Source organism: Chlorocebus sabaeus, chromosome 20 (assembly GCF_047675955.1).
Source record: "Chlorocebus sabaeus isolate Y175 chromosome 20, mChlSab1.0.hap1, whole genome shotgun sequence".
Classification (NCBI taxonomy): Eukaryota; Metazoa; Chordata; class Mammalia; order Primates; family Cercopithecidae; genus Chlorocebus; species Chlorocebus sabaeus.
Window position 1 is genome coordinate 15,883,668 of NC_132923.1, and position 20,721 is coordinate 15,904,388.

General features: G+C 44.5%; 1 protein-coding gene across 4 annotated transcripts in view; it reads left to right on the plus strand.

Annotated features, from left to right (window-relative positions):
• PDZK1 (PDZ domain containing 1) overlaps positions 1-20,721 on the plus strand; it is a 49,907-nt gene that overhangs the window by 26,209 nt on the left and 2,977 nt on the right. For 3 of the 4 annotated variants that reach the window (XM_073008079.1, XM_007977312.3, XM_037997388.2), the window contains 6 exons: positions 6,950-7,161; positions 7,934-8,183; positions 12,036-12,172; positions 13,227-13,422; positions 15,689-15,885; positions 20,384-20,608. In XM_073008079.1, coding sequence (XP_072864180.1) covers positions 6,952-7,161; positions 7,934-8,183; positions 12,036-12,172; positions 13,227-13,422; positions 15,689-15,885; positions 20,384-20,608 — 1,215 coding nt within the window. In that variant the 5' untranslated portion in view covers positions 6,950-6,951. Of the gene's footprint in view, positions 1-2,763; positions 3,317-6,949; positions 7,162-7,933; positions 8,184-12,035; positions 12,173-13,226; positions 13,423-15,688; positions 15,886-20,383; positions 20,609-20,721 lie in introns of those variants that run through there. The other variant, XM_007977315.3, reaches the window with a different exon arrangement.

Consider the following 20,721-nt stretch of genomic DNA (forward strand, 5'->3'; position numbering starts at 1 on the left):
GCCTCCTCAGTAGCTGGGATTACAGCTGCCCCCCACCACACCTGGCTAATTTTTGTATTTTTTTTGGTAGAGGCAGGGTTTTGCCATGTTGGCCAGGCTGATCTTGAACTCCTGACCTCAAGTGATCTGCCCACCTCTGCCTCCTCCTCCCAAAGTGTTGGGATTACAGGTGTGAGCCACCGCACCTGGCAAACTTTCCCACTTTCATAACATGGTGTCCACACTGTTCTGTGTCTAAAACGGTGTCGTCCTTCTGCACTTGTTGAAATGTCATCCATCTGTTGTTAAGGTTTAAATCAAGTCCTGCCTAATTTTTGAAGGTTTCCTTAATTTGTTTCATATTGTAGGTCTTACCTCACTTATACTCTGCTCACAATCATATTTTTCTTTCTTTCTTTTTTCTTTTTTGAGACGGAGTCTTGCTCTGTCACCAGGCTGGAGTGCAGTGGCGCGATCTCGGCTCATTGCAACCTCCGACTCTCTGGTTCAGGTGATTCTCCTGCTTCAACCTCCCGAATAGCTGTGACTGCGCCACCACACCCGGCTAATTTATGTATTTTTAGTAGAGATTGGGTTTCCCCATGTTGGCCAGGATGGTCTAGATCTCTTGACCTCATGATCTGCCCTCCTTGGCCTCTCAAAGTGCTGGGATGACAGGTGTGAGCCACCGCACCTGGCCAGTTATTTTTGTTCTAAAACTTTTTCTTTAGTCAACGATAAAGTCTCTTGAGAATAGGGGTGGTGTATAACTTTATCCTATCAACCACTTGACAGTGTTCTGCATATAAATGAGGGGCAGATGCCTGTGGCATGAAAAAATGAAATCAGGTTTGGGTAGTATATCTTCTTGATGCTGAAGTGGAAAATAGAAGGAACTATGTTCATGATCCCAAACAGATTTCACCTGCCCCAGCATGCTAACTGAAGAAGCTAATTGTTTGGGAAAGGGAAGACATTGGTAGGGAGCAAAGAACTGTGGAGTAAATCTGGCAACCATCACTTTTTCTCCAGGGTTCACAGGATGACGGGTAGGGCCTCAGTCCTGGGTAGATTCTGCCCATAGGGTTGGAGGGGGATGAGGAACGGCCTCAGCTTTTAAGGTGTTTAGGTTTGGGAGGTGGGGAGCAATCCCTTAGACTCAATTCATAGCATAAAGAGCCTATGCAAACTGTGAAAGGTTGTTTTATCTGCTTGGTTCTATGCTCACCCAACTCAGAGCTAGAACTTGGGGAGGGAGGCACAAGGAACAGATTGCAGGTTGCAAAACGCTCCTATCCTGCTGGCTGGGGCACTGATTGTGGGCACACAGGATCCCGAGGACTGCATGGTGTGACCAAGAGCTTCTCCTAATCAGGCTGCCATCTTGGCCTCGCAGGTTGGATAAAGGTGAGCCCAGGGTGGCTGTGATTAGTTCACTCAATCTCGACATTCCTCTGTGACCCATGAGGGAGGGAGTTATCCTGAGGCTGAGGGGAGACAGGAGGAGTCAGAGGCGGCCTAGGGTGATTTTTAAGCTCTAGTTCCTTTGCTCTGGTTTAGGTCTTTTGTTCTGCATTAGACCTGAGGGGGGCCTAAGCACTGATTTTTCTAAATCTCTACAGGTGATTCTGAGGGGGCAGCTAGGATTGAGAATCAAACTTGTAAGGTGATTGCGAGCATTAAATGAGATAATGTGCCATAGAGAGTTTTCAAATGACATGATTTATTATTGCTAGCATCACCTGACACGGTCTACAGAGTTACACAATTTAAGCTAAATTATTCTGCTCAGATTAGACAGCTGAAGCCTTTGGGCATGGGTGGACAACTAGGACTGAGGAAATGAAGAAAGCTCTTGTTATTCTGCTGACTTCACTCCTCGAGGAGTTGCCATTTATTTTCCTTCTTCAGAAGAAGAATTTACTTACCCCATGGCCCATGTTTTGTCTGGTCTCTAGCAGCTCCAGAATTGCTTTTCTTTTCTTTTTCTTTTTTCTTGAGACGGAGTCTCACTCTATCACCAGGCTGGAGTGCAGTGGCATGATCTCAGCTCACTGCAAGCTCTGCCTCCCAGGTTTAAGCGATTCTCCTGCCTCATGTGCCACCACACCCAGCTAATTTTTTTTTTTTTAATTTTAATAGAGACAGGGTTTCACCATGTTGACCAGGATGGTTTCGATCTCTCGACCTCATGATCCGCTTGCCTTGGCTCCCAAAGTGCTAGAATTACAGGCGTGAGCCACTGTGCCCAGCCCAGAATTCCTTTTCTTTCTTCCTTCCTTTTTTTTTTTTTTTGAGATGGAGTCTCACTCTGTCGCCCAGGCTGGAGTGCACTGGCACGATTTCGGCTCACTGCAACCTCTGGCTCCCAGGTTCAAGAGATTCACCTGCCCCAGCCTCCCGAGTCGTTGGGATTACAGGTGTACACCACCATGCCCGGTTTGATTTTTTTATTTTTAGTAGAGATGGGGTTTCACCATGTTTGCCAGGCTGGTCTCTAACTCCTGACCTCAGATGATCCACCCACCTTGGCCTTCTTAAGTGCTGGGATTGCAGGCGTGAGCCACCGCGCCCGACCCAGAATTCCTCTTCAAAATAACACCTGGAAGCTTATAGGAGTTACATGAAGAGTGCTCAGGAACAGCTCCCAGCTCGGATTTCCAGCTTTCTGTGCAGAGGAGTTGGTGAGGGTGGTGCTAAGGATCTCATATATCAATTCTGTTGATGGCTGGCTGGGGGCTGAGAGTCCTTGGCCTGCCTTGGGCTTGGAAGAAGTCACCTAGGTCCCACCAGCTATTTCTTTCCTATGGAAAATGGACCAGTGGCTTTAGTTCTTTTTAGTCTGCCACATTCGGAGGTCATATCACCCTCCTTTTCATGGTCATTACCAAGCCTTCCTAACTTCTAAAAGTTACATAATGTTTCTTCTTGACTGTGGCCACATTATTCTCTTCCCTGGCAGCAATAATCTAATCATTTTGGAAAAAAGCAAAGTTAATGGTATAATTAGCTTTTTCACCAATAAAATTGGTGGGAAAAAGAACTCACTGGCTCTCACCCCCGAGCGGTTCCTGTCTGCCAGCCAGCACTTTGTTCTCGTTACCACAGACAAACAACTTTGTTGTCAACTATTGATTTTACCCCCAGAGCTCAGGAATGGTTCTAGCTTTCTTTCATCTCCAGTTTTTTTTTTTTGTTGTTGTTGTTTGAGACAGGGTCTCATTCTGTTGCCCAGGCTGGAGTGGAGTGCAGTGGTGTGATCTCGGCTCACAGCAACTTCTGCCTCCAGGTTCAAGCCATCCTCCCACCTAAGCCTCCCGAGTAGCTGGGACTAAAGGTGTGTGCCACCATGTATTTTGGCTGTTTGACCTGGGGAACAAAGCCTGCTGGATTTAATGGACTCCAGCTTCAGATGATTGCTGCTAATGATAGTCTAGAAATCCATAGGCCTTCACTTCTTCTGTGTCTATCCACCAGAGGGGTCTGATCTCCAGATTTTCTCAGGAGGTAGAAGATGAGGTGGGGTTGAAGAAGTAGGAAAGAGTATCCTTAAATACAAAGATCCTTCCTAATTCGGCCCTGTGTTCCAGAGGCCCAGGCATCCTTATCATGGAGCAATGACAGAGTCTTGCGAAAGACACATACCCCAGCTCTGAATTAGGGGCCAGAGTAACACCAAGATGTGGACTAGACAGAGCCAGGCCTGGAGGTGGACCAGAGCCCAGCTCTCTTGGCTCCTAGATGAATCATCTTTCTGCAAGATGGCAAAGGAAACAAATAGTTTTAGGGTCCCATGTAAGACCAGGCTTTTGAGGTTTGGGTCTGCTTTCCCCATTGGTGCAGCTGGGGGTGTAAATATTTAATCAGTCTGGCCTGGGTACATGCAGATCGATGGACACAGCGTCAATCCATTAATGGCTGTGTGGTGGGGAGTACATAGTGGCAGGCGGCAGTCGGGGGCTTGCAGCAGTAGCTGTTTCCCCACCAGTATGGTAGCATTTCCCTATTGGTATAAAGTGGCTTTGATTTTCTGGCTTCAAACAGCCAAAAAAGAAACTGACCCTGAATGCTTGAGGCTTCAGAGCCATAGGTGCAGATCTGAGCGATCACCATCCGGCTGTTTGAAAACTCCAAACAAAAATGTCAACTTGAGATTCTGCCAAGAAACAGTGATTTGTGTTTCCTTGTGTGTCAGGCTCACAGGTCTCCAGTGAGACATAGGAAAACCTTTGTCTCTTCCCCTCTCTCCAAACACAGGGCTGGTTCTCCTAGTGAGGAGGTTTCACTTTCTATCCTTGGCCTACAAACAAAGAGATTAAGAGTTTGTGGTTGGCGCTGCAGGGCGTGAGATTGCTGGATCTTGGGTGTGAGCGCCTTAGAAATAAGCATTCACATGCTGATCACAAACAGCCTCATCTCTTGATGAAAACGTAGTATCTGTTGGCCTTATTCGGATTGTAAGGACAATCCGAATTGTGTAGGATTTGAATGAGGTTCTCCAATAATTACCCCCAAGTTTAAGAGGGCTTTGCATGTTTTGTTTGACATTCTATTTTCTTCACAGCAAGTATCATTATCTGAAATGATCTTATTCATTTATGTAATTATTGTCTGGTCCTCCCCGTAAAGGACATTGAGACCTCGTCTTTCTTTTCTGATTCTTTTGAAGTCTTTTGGCCCTATGAAATGGAAAGGTGTAGGGATCTACAGGTGAGCTTGGACGTAGATGTGAACTCAAGCTGAAACTGAACTGATGCTCGCAGGTTGGGATCAGCAGAAAGAGGAGTGAAAGGTGAGGGAGCTGGAATGGGCCACAAACAGGTGCCTGGATGTGACTCAACTCTGGTGATGCCATATTTTCTCCTTTCATCCCAGAGTGGTGTTTTCCTGGCAGCTGGTCGTGGTTTTTGATAAGGCAGAGCTGCCTAGCTCTCCCAAGGGGCTGGTGTTGACCACTGGTGAGTGTGGCTTCACTGTTTTCTTGCCTTGATGCTCGATGGGGAGTCTATTTGTTTGTTTCTTTCATGGCTGCTTAATCACTTGTGCCACTGGCAGCATGGGCTTCCGACTTTGCGGAGACCGCGTGAGAGGCCTGGTATCGGGCAGTCGAGGGCTTTCTGTCCGATTTGTACTGTACGTCTCCATGGGCATGGTCAGGGATGGCTATCTTCAATCACCACGGCATGGCTTCTAGGGTGCATGGAGTACTTTGTGGCCTGTTCTCCACCCTCCCCCATATCCTGTATGGTCATCTGTTCTTGTCCCTCCAGGAGGGAAGGGATAAGTGGTTTATTCTGATTTGTAGGTAGGGAACTGTGACGAGAGGAACTTGAGGGCTTGCCCTGCAGGTGGTGTGAAGATCGGACTCCAGGGTTCTCTCATGAGCCTTCTGCCTTCTGTATCAGCCTGTTGCTGTTCTGGCCCCTGTTCTTATTCTCCTATAAAAGAAAAAGCTTTCAGCCAGCAGGTGTCGGCAGCACTGGCAGAAGTCTTTCCCTTAATCATAACTGGGTGTTGGAACCCCAGCTGTGGTTTTACATTTGTCCTGTCTTCCTCCTATGGCTCAGGACCTTGCCCCTGCAATGGGGCAACAGGAGGGGCAGGATGAATGGAAATAGAAGCTGCTTCAGGCCAGGCATGGTGGCTCATGTCTGCAATTCCAGCACTTTGGGAGCCTGAAGCATGACGATCACTTGAGCCCAAGAGTTTGAGACCAGCCTGGGTAAAAAAGGGAGACACTGTCTCTAAAAAAAATTAGTTAGCAGGGCATAGTGGTATGTGCCTGTAGCTCCACCTATTCAGGAGGCTGAGGTGGGAGGATCGCTTAAGCCCAGGAGTTCGAGGCTGCAGTGAGCGGCGATTGCGCCACTGCACTCCAGCCTGGGTGACAAAGCGTTTGGGAGGGAGAGCCCCGACCTAGCCACAGGAATCTCTTTTCTATGGGGCATCTCTGCTCTGCTCTGGCTAGAGACTTCAGAGGCTGGAACAGTCTTTTCTAGTGCATCGCCAACATATTGGACAACCTCCAAGGCCTGGTGTCTCTGCTTTTTTTTTTTTGAGACAGAGTCTCAGTCTGTTGCCCAGGCTGGAGTGCAGTAGCATGATCTTGGCTCACTGCAATCTCCACCTCCCGGGTTAAAGTGATTCTCCTGCCTCAGCCTCCTGAGTAGCTGGGACTACATGCCCAGCTAATTTTTGTATTTTTAGTAGAGATGGGGTTTTACCATATTGGCCAGGCTGGTCTCAAACTCCTGACCTTGTGATCTGCCCACTTTGGCCTCCCAAAGTGCTGGGATTATAGGAGTGAGCCACTGCGCCTGCCTTTTTTAATAGTTTAAGCTCTTCCTTGTCCTGTCCTACTTCACCAAGCTTCTACTAATCTTTCAGTTCTTGGAAGTGTCATTCCTTCAGGAAGTTTTCTTAATTCTTCCCATCCCGCTCCCTATTCCCAAGACCCTTTGTTATTTTCCCCCTTATCACTGCGTTCTTCCCCAGCATGACACTCACCACGTGTGGTTATGGGAATGTAATTATGTTCCCCAATAGGAGAGGCAAGGTATGGCTCCGTCTTGTCTACAGATTTAGCCCTGATTCCTTGAACTTGAAAAGCTCTTCAAATGTTTGAATGAGAGTGGGCTTGTCATAAAGTTTTGGGTTCATATATTTGGACTTAATTTCTTTAGGTCAGAGGACAAAGAGGAGTTTGGTTGGAGATACTGAAATGGCAGCATCTGTGTCCAGTATCCAGTAAAATATGTGGGTCTGAAACTCTAGTAAAAAAGTTGTCCTTGGGGAAACAGATTGGGAAATCATTAGCAAGTTCTGGAAGGTGTTGTCCTGTGCCCCCAGCGTGTACCCAAGCAGTCTAGATTTGGTGATTGGAAAATAGAATTATAGGAGATGGAGGATGGGGTTCTCACTCCAATTAGTTTCTCTTTTCCATGGATTTATTAATTTTTTTTCATCACAGAAATGACCTCCACCTTCAGCCCCCGAGAATGTAAACTGTCCAAGCAAGAAGGGCAAAACTATGGCTTCTTCCTGCGAATTGAGAAGGACACCGAGGGCCACCTGGTCCGGGTGGTTGAGAAGGGTAGCCCAGCAGAGAAGGCTGGCCTTCAGGATGGAGACCGAGTTCTTAGGATCAATGGTGTTTTTGTGGACAAAGAAGAACATACGCAGGTGAATGAGACATTTGGGGCTCCTCTTCCAGGATCTCTTCAGCCCCAACATCTTCTCTGCTGATTATAATTTTGGGGGTCAGTAGAGTTTGGTTCTTTTCTGGCTGCCACCAGCAAGGCAGGACACCTTTATTGCTGTACCTTATGTTGGCCAATCAAGTTCCCTATGAGGAACCAAGAACTGTACACATTACTCTTGAATTTGAATAGCATCAGGTCTAACATGAATTGCATGTTCACTACATACCAAAAATGGTGCTAGGCAATTTTACATTCATTATCTTGTTAAGTCCTCCTCATGACCTTGTGAGGTATATGTTACAATCTCACAGATTAGGAAGCTAAGTACAGATAACTTAGCTTGCTAACATGTTCATGCAGAGGATATATGGGAGAGTCTGGCCTTACCCTATTCTGCCTGACTCCAAAAGCATGCTCTTTTCCTTACACTGTTCTGTCGCCATGCACTCAGGAGGTACAGTTACAATCCAGGGCAGTGCTCCTCTCTAGAAAGGGGCAGTCCTTGTAAGAAGCCTCTGGGCTGGGGTTGGACCATGCTCTATATTCCAGCAGTGCCAGAAGCTCAGCCTAATCTGCACCTGGATCTCGGGAGGGCACGGATGGAGGTGGCTGAGGAACTACCTGCTTCTACTTGGGTGTCAGGGGTCAACTAGCAGGATCTCCAGGGCCAGATATGGAGCCACATGGTCAGCATTTCCCTCTGGCAGTTGATAGAGGGTTATTAAAGTTATTTTTTTCTTCTTCCCTCCTAGGTTGTGGATCTGGTCAGAAAGAGTGGGAATTCAGTGACTTTACTAGTTCTGGATGGGGATTCCTATGAGAAAGCAATGAAAACACAGGTGGACTTGAAAGAGTTGGGTCAAAGTCAGAAGGAACAAGGTTTGAGTGATAATACACTTTCCCCTGTGATGAATGGAGGCGTGCAGACTTGGACCCAGCCCCGGCTCTGCTACCTCGTGAAGCAGGGAGGCAGCTATGGCTTCTCTCTGAAAACTGTCCAAGGTGAGAATTTTTTGGGGGAGTGAGGGGGAGGCAGGGGCAGGGCACAGACAACAGGCTTCCAGAACAAAGATGCTATTGGTTAATGACTTTTCTTTGACTTTTCAGTTGCTTTAGATAGCTTGCAACAGCTTTCCTCCCTCCCTCTGTCTCTCCCTCCCTCCCTGCCCTTTCCCTTGCCTTGCACAGTTGTGCAATCGGGGAGGGACACTGGACAGCAGTGGGGGTGGGGGGCACTGGGCACTTCTGTCCCTGAGTGTTTGTCAGGCTGACACTTGAGGACTCTTTGAGGTCAGGGGGTCAGAGGGTTGATGCTTCTAGCCCTCTTAGGGTGAAAATGAAGAGGAGAATGAGGAATAAGAGGCAAGAAAAATGAGAGTCTTCATAATAGCTACTTTTGAGTAAGATTGGTGTCTTTTTTTAATCTGGGTGCCCAGATAGTCATTCATTTATTCAACAAATTCTTGAGCACCTACTGATGTGCCAGGCACTGTTACCTTTGCTGAGAATACTGCAAAAATCTCCACCCTCCTGTAACATGTTGATAGTATCCTCAGCTGTGGCTCAGCCCCACCTGTTCTGAGGTGCATCTTTGAGCTCTGGCTAAGAGGTACAGAGTGATTTGAGAAACCCTGACCATCAGGAAGCACTAGAAGTTCTGTTTCTAGAATTTCAGAGGTGCAGACTAACCTGTGTTCAGTTGACCATGGCTCTGGGGGTATTGGTTGGAACCAGAGGGGCTGTGTTAGCTAGTCGGTTCCTTCTTGAACGTTGCCTCTGCCCACATTGTTTCTGGGGCTGGAGAAGCACTGGTGGTAGGTCATGATTTGGCAAGTGGTACAGCAGCAGACCAGTGGTAAATTCACAATAGTTTATAAAGCTTATTTAACCTGTACCAAGAGATGGAAACTCGCGATAAGGGGCATTTCTCAGGTTGGTCAGCTATTAAACACAGTGGTGTGGGTAGTCAAAGGAAGCTTGGCACGTCTTCGAAGCCTATTATCAGTAAAGTGGTAAAAAAAAGAGAAAATCATAATTCAGATTCTACTCATCTGGCTCATGTGCTAATGCACATGGTGAGCAGTTTAGGTTAGCTTTATGAGGAAAATGGTTTCTTCATGACAAATATATAACAAGGTGGCAGGAGAAATGCTGAATGTTTAAGGAAGCAGAATTTAAGTTACTGTCATTCCTTACAAGTGATTTATGTAGTCATTAGCAAGCGATCCCTTGCCTAGGTTGAAATACAGGAGTCCCCCCTTATCCTGTTTTGCTTTCCATAGTTTCAGTTACCTTACCTGCAGGCAACTGTGGTCTGAAAATATTAAATGGAGAATTCCATACATAATGATTGCATTGTGAACCATTATGAGTAGGGTAATGAAATCTTGTGCTGTCCTGCCCCGTCTTGGACATGAATCCTCTGTGTGTCTAGCATCTCCGTGTGGTATGTGCTTACTTGTCTGTTATCAGGTCAACTGTTGCAGTATTAAAGTACTGTGTTCAAATAATCCTTATTTTGCTTAATAATGGCCCAGCACAGAAAGAAAAATATCACATATTCTCATATGTGGGAGCTAAAAAAGAGTGAATCTCACGGAGGTAGAGAGTAGAATGAGAGATACCAGAGGCTGGGAAGAGTGTATGTGGGGTAGGGCAGGGATGAAGAAAGCTAGGTTAATGGGTACAAACACAAAGAGAGAATAAGTTCTAATGTTTGATAGCAAAGTGGGGTGACTATAGTTAACAACAACGTATTGCACATTTCAAAATAGTTGTAAGAAGATTTGAAATATTCTCAACACAAAGAAATGATAAATGTTCAAGGATGGCTGTCCTAAATATTATACCACGATTTGTTCATATATGCTCTTGGTATCAACATATGACACACACCCTACAAATATGTACAAATGTTATGTATCAATAAAAAATAATAGCCCAGGCCGGGCGCGGTGGCTCACACCTGTAATCCCAGCACTTTGGGAGGCCGAGGCGGGCGGATCATGAGATCAGGAGACGGAGACCATCCTGGCTAACACGGTGAAACCCTGTCTCTACTAAAAACACAAAAAATTAGCTAGGCATGGTGGCGGGTGCCTGTAGTCCTGGCTACTTGGAGGCTGAGGCAGGAGAATGGCGTGAACCCGGGAGGCGGAGCTTGCAGTGAGCCAAGATTGCGCCACTGCTCTCCAGCCTGGGTGACAAAGTGAGACTCTGTCTCCAAAAAAAAAAAAAAAAAAAAGCCCAAAATGCAATAGTTGTGATGCTGGCAGTTCAGATATGACAAAGAGAAGCTGTAATGTGGCCAGGCATAGTGGCTCATGCCTGTAATACTAGCACTTTGAGAGTCCGAGGCGGACGGATCACCTGAGGTCAGAAGTCAGGAGTTCGAGACCAGCCTGGCCAACATAGCAAAACCCCATCTCTACTAAAAATACAAAAATCAGCCAGGTGCAGTGGCAGGCACCTGTAGTCCCAGCTACTTGAGAGACTGAGGCAGGAGAATTATTTGAACTGGGGAAGCAGAGGTTGCAGTGAGCCAAGATTGTGCCCCTGGACTCCAGACTAGGTGACAGAGCGAGGCACTATCTGTTGAAAAAAAAAAAAAAGGCTGTAAAGCGCTTCTATTAAGTGAAAAGTTCTCGATTTAATAAGGAAAGAAAAAATATTGTACGCTGAGGTTGCTAAGATTAGCTCAGTTATTGCTAATCTCTTATTGTGCCTAATTTATAAGTTAAACTCTATCATAGGTATGTACGCACAGGAAAAAAAAACATACCGGGTTCAGAATACTATCTAAAGTTTCAGTCTTCCACTGGGGGTCTTGGAATGAATCTCCCATGGTTAAGGGGGAACTGCTCTATTAATATCTTTGAAGAATTGACAGCATTTCTGTAAGTAGCACCTAAATCTCACCACCTAAATGCGTTCATGTTCTTCCCTCCCTCCTGTGCCTGTCCTTGTTAGCCTACATTGGTGAGATGACTCCATCAGCATACGATGGCTGATAGTACAAACTAAAGAGGAAGGAATGGGAAAGATGCTTTCTGATTCTACAAATGCAAAGAAAGGGCATATAGACACAATAATGCAGTGTGGGTATGGTTTCGTGCTTTCTGGTACAAGGGGCCAAGGCCACCCAAGATTCCATCTTTGCATTTAGCTGACCTCAGAAATTCTATTCAAATCAACAAATACCCACTGAGTAAAGGCTGTGTCAAGTTCTGTGCCAGGAGCTATAACTGTGATTTTAGATCAGAAGCCAAAGGCTGTTTGATTAGCTCTAAAATTGGAAGTTCTATTTTCACATTATTGGGAGAAAAGTCTTTACCACTGGATTTCTGTGTGTTTTTTTTTTTTTTTTTTTTTTTTTTTTTTTTGTGCAATGGAGTGTTCTATGAAAGGGTGGTGTATGCAAAGCAGTCCTCGAATGCCGAAGGAGCTCAGAAACCAAAGAACAAGGCAGGCAAATCCAGTTTGTAGGTACATTGGAATTTATCAGGGGAACTTATGAACAGAAGCATGGTCTTGGACAGCCACAAAACATGTAGATCTCTACAGTGTTACTCCCCAGACCCAAGGCTGATATGCCATAAGGAAAGGGTATATGTGCTCCAGCAAGGCATTCAAAGGCAGCCCTCTGCAATAGCCAAGAATGCTATATGCATCATGGCCTGTAATTTGTGTGGTAACATTAAGGTTCACATGTTCTTACACTAGGGACAGTAAATGAAGTAGGAAATCAGGAGGCAGTCACAGGACTGGGGCTAATCAGAATTCAGCATCGCAGATTACCATCCAAGAGGGAGTCACTTTTGTCTCCACATGGAGTTCACCCCTACTCTCTTCCAGGTAAAAAGGGGGTGTACATGACTGATATTACACCTCAAGGTGTGGCTATGAAAGCTGGAGTTCTGGCTGACGATCACTTGATTGAAGTGAATGGAGAGAATGTAGAGGATGCCAGCCACGAGGAAGTGGTTGAAAAGGTATGCCCCAAAGGGTACTTTTCTTGCCCTATCTTCTACTCTATTCTCATTGGAGGTGACAGGAAGACAGGGGTGGCAGGGGACAGCATGAGTTTATGATGGAAAAAATATCCAGCTGAGTTGCCCCTTCATATTAAGGGTGAACAGACTCTCACTAGTGGTATAAGCAGTGTTAATACAGGTTTTGGAATAAAGCCTTCCCTAATTTCACATAAGGGCTACAAAACTATTAACTTTACCTTTTGGATCTTGTTTGTATCGGATTGGGAGCCCCCTCTGAACTGTCTGATTGAGACACGGTCTCACTGTGTTACCCAGGCTGGAGTGTAGCGGCACCATCTCAGCTCATTGTAGTCTCGGCCTCCTGGGCTCAGATGATTCTGCCACCTCAGCTTCCTGAGTAGCTGGGATTACAGGTGTGCACCACCGCCCCTGGCTAATTTTTGTATATATTTTTTTTTTGTAGAGACAGGATCTCACTATGTTGGCCAGGCTGGTCTTGAACTCCTGAGCTCAAGTGATCTGCCCGCCTTGGCCTCCCAAAGTCTGGGATTATGGGCGTGTGCCACTGTGCCCTCTGAATTTACAATAAATTCACTGTTGAGCCGATAATACTGAAATGCTTTAATAGGAAGTGGGATATAACTGAGATTTTCCTTTGAGGTCATATGGAACCTTAAAAATTGACCAACCTTCTCGTCTCTTTGTAGAATGATTTTTTGACGTGGACTCTTACTTTCTTTTCTTTTCCAAACTCCTGTTCTAGCTTTTATCTAGGTACCTCTATGGGTTTTCTGAATTCCAGCTCCTACTTGGGCTCAGTTAGTACCTATGTGGGTGGGTTATATTTAAATAAGGGAAAACAACTCTAGAAGTGGAGATAGATACGTATCAGTTAGCTGGCAGGACATAGTGTAACAGCTTAAACTCAGGCCTTCCATCCCCTATCTTTTGTTGAACCTAGAGACTGTGTGCCTTTATACAGAAACGTTCTTATCCCCCAGCATTGTTCTTGGGGGTTGATGTTGTTCCTCATCTGTGTGTGTTGTTACAGGTGAAGAAGTCAGGAAGCCGTGTCATGTTCCTGCTGGTGGACAAAGAAACTGACAAGCGTCACCTTGAGCAGAAGATACAATTCAAAAGAGAAACGGCTAGTTTGAAACTGTTACCCCACCAGCCCCGAATTGTGGAGATGAAGAAAGGAAGCAATGGTTATGGTTTCTATCTGAGGGCAGGCTCAGAACAGAAAGGTAAGGTACAACAGCAGGAAACTTGGCAGTGTAACCAACAAATTCCTCATCCCAGTCTGACTCCAGAGTTCCATTAGACTCCCAACTTCCAACCAGATGCATGAGGAGCACAGCAAGAAACTAGAAGGCACAGCTGGGTCAGAGTCTATGTCACATGAGGCTCTGATGTTGGGCATCAAAAGTTTCCATAGCATTATGATAAGGCAGAAGTTGGGATCTGGGCAATGGTATCCTGGTAAGCTGGCTCTCTGGCGGGGCGGGGTGGGGGGGCGGGGGTGGTGATGGAATACAAATTGGTAGCATTTGTTGGTTTTTGTGATGTAAATACTCCTCCCATGTCCAATTTCAACTTACTAACATGATGTCACTGAACACAACGAAGTGTTGCACAGAATTGGCTTTTGTGAGCCAGTATAGCACACCGCTGGACCTGAGGCCGAGGTGTGGGTGAGGATCGGGGACTCAGAACCAGGAGTCCTCCTTCTTTGCAACTTAACAGGAAGAACACTAGGTTCTTTCAGGGAAGGTAAATACATAAAAGAACATGAGTTCAGGCCGTATAAACTGTTATTCACCCATAAGTTGTTATATTATTTTCACTTTTATGTTTACATTAATTTATCAAATATTAATTTGGTTTGTGTTTTGTAAAAACATCCTCAGTGCCTTGGAGAAAGAACATCACATGAATCAGACAGGAATTCTTTAGTCAAGGAGGCTACCATTTAGTAGATAAGAGATAAGGGACTTATGTCCACAATGAAGGGAGATAGAGGTTAAGTACCTTCATACAGGGGCAGATTAAGCGCTGTGATAATTCAAGGTTAGAGTAAGCTTTTCTCACTAAAAAGGTACCAGAAGTCCTCATACTAGGGGTGGTCCTTGAGTTCAGGCTTTGTAACATGAATAGATTTGGGAAAGTAGGCAGGGCCAGGACAAGGAAGATCATTCCAGGAAGCGGGGAGTCACGTGAACACTGTCAGGAGACATGGGCACAGTGTAATTGGCACATGATGCGTGGTGCAAGAATTCGTTGGAAGGGTAGGCTGGAGAGAGGTGACAAGGGAACTTCTATGCAAGATTGACGAGTTTGGACTTGGCTCATTAGATGATGGGGAGTTATTTTTTGAGCAGTATAAGGGAGAAGAAAAAAACCAGCCTATAATGTCTTGGGGGCTTTGCACGTCTCAATTACTCCTAACAATTATGCAGGAAGAACTGCTGAAATTGAGGGCTTGGAGAAGATACAGTAATTATGTAAGGTCAAATAGTTGTTTAGTTCCAAAGCCCATGCTCATTCTGTTGCACCAGAGAGTGACGTGGTTAAGAATGTGCATCAAGATGGATCTGAAGGCCGATCTGTATTGATTGGGGAAGGGAGAGCAGTAGGAAGGTGCTGTCATAGTTTACATAGAATTCTAGGCAGGAACAACACAAACTGCATTCAGGGTAGAGGAAGGGGGATGTGTAAGATATTAGGGTAGCATGAGAGGACTTAGCAATCATCTAGATATGGGGACTGGATGCTGGGGAAGAATCAGTTGCCAAGTGTTGGTGGCTAGGAGGGTGTTGCTCCACTAACAGGTAACCAAGAGGAGGGGCTTTGGGGTGGAGAATGGGTGGAGCTGATTTTTGGTTTGAATACATTACAGTTGAGAGATCTATGAGATATTTTGTTGGAGATACCCAGCAACCAGCTGGAAAAGGGAAACAGGAGCTTGTTTAAAAAAAAAAAAAAAAAGAGCTCTGGCAGCATCTGGTAAAGATACCAGAAGGCCAAAGGCACATGGAGGCATGTATATACAAATACATTCACAACTGAATACATTGCTACTAAAATGCCAGCATGGGTTTCTTAAGGTCCAAAGTTTTAGATTTTGTTCTTTATTCTTTCCCGTCCTTTATGACAGCTTTTACATAAGAAGAATGGCTACAAGTACGCCCACTGACTTCCTGGGAACTTACAGCCTTTTAATATGCTATTGTGCCAAAATTGAATGTCAGACACTGTTAGTAACATGATTATTTCCATTAAGACCCCTTCATTGTTAACGGCTGGGTTAATTTCTGGAGTGAGTTCTGAGCAGGAAATGAGCCTAGATTGTGTGCTTATAAACTTCCTGGGATGCTGGTGGAAGGGATTATAGTTGTACTCAGCATGCTTTTTACATCTATTTCATCAGGGCTTTAGGCTCCAGCAGAAAATCTTTTTTTTTTTTTAAGGGACTTATTGATAATTTTATTTTTTGGGGTGGGGGGAGGACAGGTCAAATCATCAAGGACATAGATTCTGGAAGTCCAGCAGAGGAGGCTGGCTTGAAGAACAATGATCTGGTAGTTGCTGTCAACGGCGAATCTGTGGAAACCCTGGATCATGACAGTGTGGTGGAAATGATTAGAAAGGGTGGAGATCAGACTTCACTGTTGGTGGTAGACAAAGAGACGGACAACATGTACAGACTGGTAAGTAATACAAGGCCATATATTCATGCATTAAGGCTGGGCCCATTCCCTCATGCCCTCAACCTTTGCACTGAGTTAGGACTTTGTTCCTTAAACTGGAAGAGGCCTAACAATCATCATTAAGGCTGAACTGAAGCTCAACTCAAATTGGTAGTGATAAGAGAATGCCAAATGATTGATAAATGGGTTTTAAATCCTTGGTCTTAAGATTTTGAAACAATTTGTGAATATAACTGCAGACTTACTCTCAGTGATCTGAGAAAATCTATGGAGAATATAAGCCTGGAAATAAAATTGTTCCCCAAATAGGGAACAATTAGATTTTAAGCTTTAGGTCAGTTAAGTTCTATCAACTGCACATAAAAGCCTAGAAAGGATTATTAAACAACTTGTAAACCCTTAGCAAATCAAAGAGAAACACAGATAGACCAAGACCAAGCTGAATCAAACTAACTTTTAACAGCTCTTTATCGTAACATCTACTACTGCATGTTTTAAGGTTTTATTTTAACACTTTTAACACAAAAACTGAGGTTCAGTCTAGTTTAACAGATACCTGGGGGGGCCTTCTAAGTACCATCTGTCTTGCTAAGTGCTGATCGTAAAGATGAACAAGATAAATGTTCCCTGTGATATACAGTGATGGTAGAACTAAAATAAGTGGTACAGAGGGGGAATATGATGGGTGGTGATATATTAGGCCTTCATCATAGATTAGGAAACTGAAGCTTAGAGAGACTAAGTGCTTTGCTAAAGTCACGCAGCTTAGTAAAGACTGAAGCTGGTATTTGAACCCAAATTCTTGGACCCATAATCCATTATACCATACTCCTCCTCAGCACATTTTCGTGAGATATTTCAAGATAATCTTGTAAGCAGGATTAAACAATGAATTGGATTAATGGCTTTTTTTAACTACTTGAACAATCATACCTAGAAAATACTTGGTATCAGCCTGAATATCAGCTTGAATAGAAGTCTCTAATGGCATGCTACTTGTTCCTAACCATTTGTGTTTAAAGTTGAAAGGAGATATGGAAAATATATTAACATACTTAAAGTGGTACTAGATAATTCATTTGCTGGAGAGTGTAATTAATACTCAAAATATTTAGGACAGAAAAAATAAAAACTAAAGAAATAAGAATAAATTTCAGGTGTACTATGCTAACCTAAAAGTAAATTGTATGAATACCACATGGTGAGACCTGATTGAGGACTATAGAAAAAGATCAGAAACTTGATACTCCAAGTAGTTGCCCCATCCAAAAATGGCAATTTAAAAATTAACTGACACTTGGCTTCTGGAGATAACTATCTTACTGTACTTACTTGGTCAGACCATACTTGAATTCCTGGTGTGCTTCAGTTTCCTTAGTTTTAAGAGAGGGGTAGTAGCTACAGTGAAGGGTGGCTATGAGGGTTGAACTGGAATATTTAGAGTATGTAGAATAATGCCTCACACGTCTAAATGTTCTATTTGTTAAATCAATATTGTGTCCGGTTTCAAGAACCTCACTTTAAGAAGGCAATGACAAGGGTAACCAGGGAAGAGGTTTTGGAAGCCACCATGTGAGTATTTAGCTTGAGTCAGGCTTTGGAGACGAAAGCATCTTCAAGAATTTGAAAGGCTATTACATGTAAGAAGGAGCACTTTTTTTTTTTTTTTTTTTTTTTTTGAGACGGAGTCTTGCTCTATCACCAGGCTGGAGTGCAGTGGCGCCATCTCGGCTCACTGCAATCTCTTCCTCCTGGGTTCAAGCGGTTCCCCTGCCTCAGCCTCCTGAGTAGCTGGAACTATAGGTGCGCACCACCACGCCCAGCTAATTTTTTGTATTTTAGTAGAGATGGGGTTTTACCATGTTGGCCAGGATGGTCTCGATCTCCTGACCTCGTGATCCACCCGCCTCGGCCTCCCAAAGTGCTGGCATTACAGGTATGAGCCAATGCGCCCGGCCTACACAGTTTTTTAAAGGTGTCCTGTGGGGCAGAGCAGGGCCAGAGAAGCCATAGTGAGCTCGCTTTTGGCTTAAGAACCAACTGAAGCTGCCAGTAATGATGAGTCACTTCGCAGTTGGTAGAAAAAGTCAAGCAGAAATCAGAGGTGGTTCTGCAGCTGTTTGTTGTAAAGGGGATTCCGACCCCTCCTGATCTTATCACAGAATAATTTAATTGTAATTTTTCTGTTTTGGTTAATAGAGAACTTTGATCTAAAAAGAGGCCTGCCCTCATTCTCTCCTTCCCCCCTCTCCAAAGTAAGCCCTGTAGGTTGGGGTAGAGGGTAGATCTTTGAGATACATGAGTGAATGAAACACAACCCTCTAGCAGTCCCTGGCATATACTAGACACCCAATTATCTGAATGAAGCATGAATAAAATCTCAATATTTGTTTGTTTTTTGAGACAGTGTCTCCCGCTGTTGTCCAAGCTGGAGTGCAATGGTGTGTTCTTGGCTCACTGGAACCTCTGCCTCTTGCATTCAAGTGAGTCTCCTGCCTCAGCCTCTCAAGTAGCTGGGACTACAGGTGCCTGCTACCACACTTGGCTAATTTTTGTATTTTTAGTAGAGATGAGGGTTCACCACGTTGGCCAGGCTGGTCTCGAACTCCTGACCTCAAGTGATCTGCCCACCTCATACTCCCAAAGTGCTGGGATTTCAGGCATGAGCCACCAAGCTCGGCCAAAATCTCATTGTTTTGATGTTACTGTACTTTGCCTCGAGATGAGCTGCGACTGTCAGATGCAGTTGATTTGGTTGTTCAGGTAGTGTCATCACACGTTGTTTTTGTATGTAATGAGTCACCTGATAATTTTCCATATTTTAAAGAGGGGGAAGACTCCATTGTGGAACTTGCAAGTATATGACTAAAAGGTCTGAAGTTAGTTGAACTGGGTAACTAGGAGGTTCGTGCTGGTGGTATTCTCACTTAGAAAGGAAGGAGATGTGGTCTTGTGGTTAGCAAGACAGATGATAACCAGAGGACTCAAAATCTAATTTTAGTCAGGCTGCTAACAGTGCGATTTCAAGTAGAGCCCACACTGTGTTCACCTTCCATTGCTTGATTTCCTACTCATCGCCTAACAAATGTTCCGGACACTTGTGGGCAGCCATTTTGCTGCTGATCCAGGATCACACCATACCCAGGTCCACTCTAATTGTCTCAACTAAAACAGCCAGTTAGGCTCAGAATTCTATTACAAAAAATCAGTCCTGTTTCCTGTTCTATGCCTCTTCGGTATTCAAGACCATCATTTCTTCATACGGACGGTCTGGGAGTTGATATGAATTAGGAGTAAAGATGTTGGAGAGTTTGGCATAACACAAGTGACAGCTAATGGTTACAACAATACATAGTAAAATAAGCACACAGATCCCAGGTCTGGAAGGGGAGGGTGTTGGCAAGCAGCAAAGGGTTGGAATTAACTTTTGTTACAATATGTGACCATATAATAGCTGTCACCCTCTCACCAATTATTACTGTATATATGGGTTGTTCTCTTCTAGTAGCTTTAAGTCTTCGGATAGTGATAAAAATAGTGTTATATTAACATTCTCCAGAGAGACAGATCTAGTAGGATATAAAGATACAGGCATGAGAGGAGATTAATTAGGGGAATTTATGGAGGCTAAGAAGCCCCACAACAGGCTGTCTTCAAGCTTGAAACCCTGGGATGACAGGAGTGCGGCTCCGTTCAAATCTGACTTACTGGCATCACCCGATTGGCATTCCTACTTGGTTGCTTCTGTGCATTTGGCCTGAGAATCTGGGGGGCTGTGGCTGTAGATCTTAGAGTCCAAAGGTCAGAGAACCTGGAATTCTGACGTCCAAGCACAGGAGAGGAAGAGTGTATCCCAGCCCTAGCAGACAGACGGACACCTTTGCCTTTTCTGTAGTTCACTCGGACTCGCACACTTATCCCCTCTGGAACCACCCTCATGGACGCACACCAAAATAATGCTTTACCGGGTTTCTAGGTATTCCTTAATCCAGTCAAGTTGGCACCTAAAATTAACTATCAGAAGTGTCTTGTGTTTTACATTTTTCGAATATGTTTAAGGAGCTCTGAAGACCATCTTACCAAAAGGAAAAGCCAGAAGAATGTACTTTGCATGAGGTACCGGGCTAGTCAGTCAGATGTGTCATTTCCCAACAGGGGAATTATGTATAGATTGTTCAGTGACTTGCTCACTATCATGAACTCAAAAGAAATTAGCAATTTTTTAGACATCTTTTTGGATCCTTGTACAGCATCCTATACTGCTTTTATGTTCGTTCATGTGTGCATTTGTGTACATGTATACACATATTACTCCACAATGAAGCACAATCTTCTTTTATACCTTTCCTGGTTGGGGTAGTAATTTTACAGCCTACAATCACATATCCGGAAGAACAGTGGAATATGTATGATACCATAAAAATTAGCACATTTAACAAAGTATAACTTACTCATGGTTACAACTAAGTTAATGTTTTTTCCCTTTATTTTTCAAAAGGCTCATTTTTCTCCATTTCTCTACTATCAAAGTCAAGAACTGCCCAATGGCTCTGTCAAGGAGGCTCCAGCTCCTACTCCCGCTTCTCTGGAAGTCTCAAGTCCACCAGATACTACAGAGGAAGTAGATCATAAGCCTAAACTCTGCAGGCTGGCTAAAGGTGAAAATGGCTATGGCTTTCACTTAAATTCGATTCGGGGTCTGCCAGGCTCATTCATCAAAGAGGTATGGTAATCTGGTTCCAGCAGCCCAATAAACACAGCCACGATTAGGATAGTCTCAGCTTTTCCCACCCATTGACGGCTTAGTAGAGAGGTTCCATTGAAGGCACACACTGA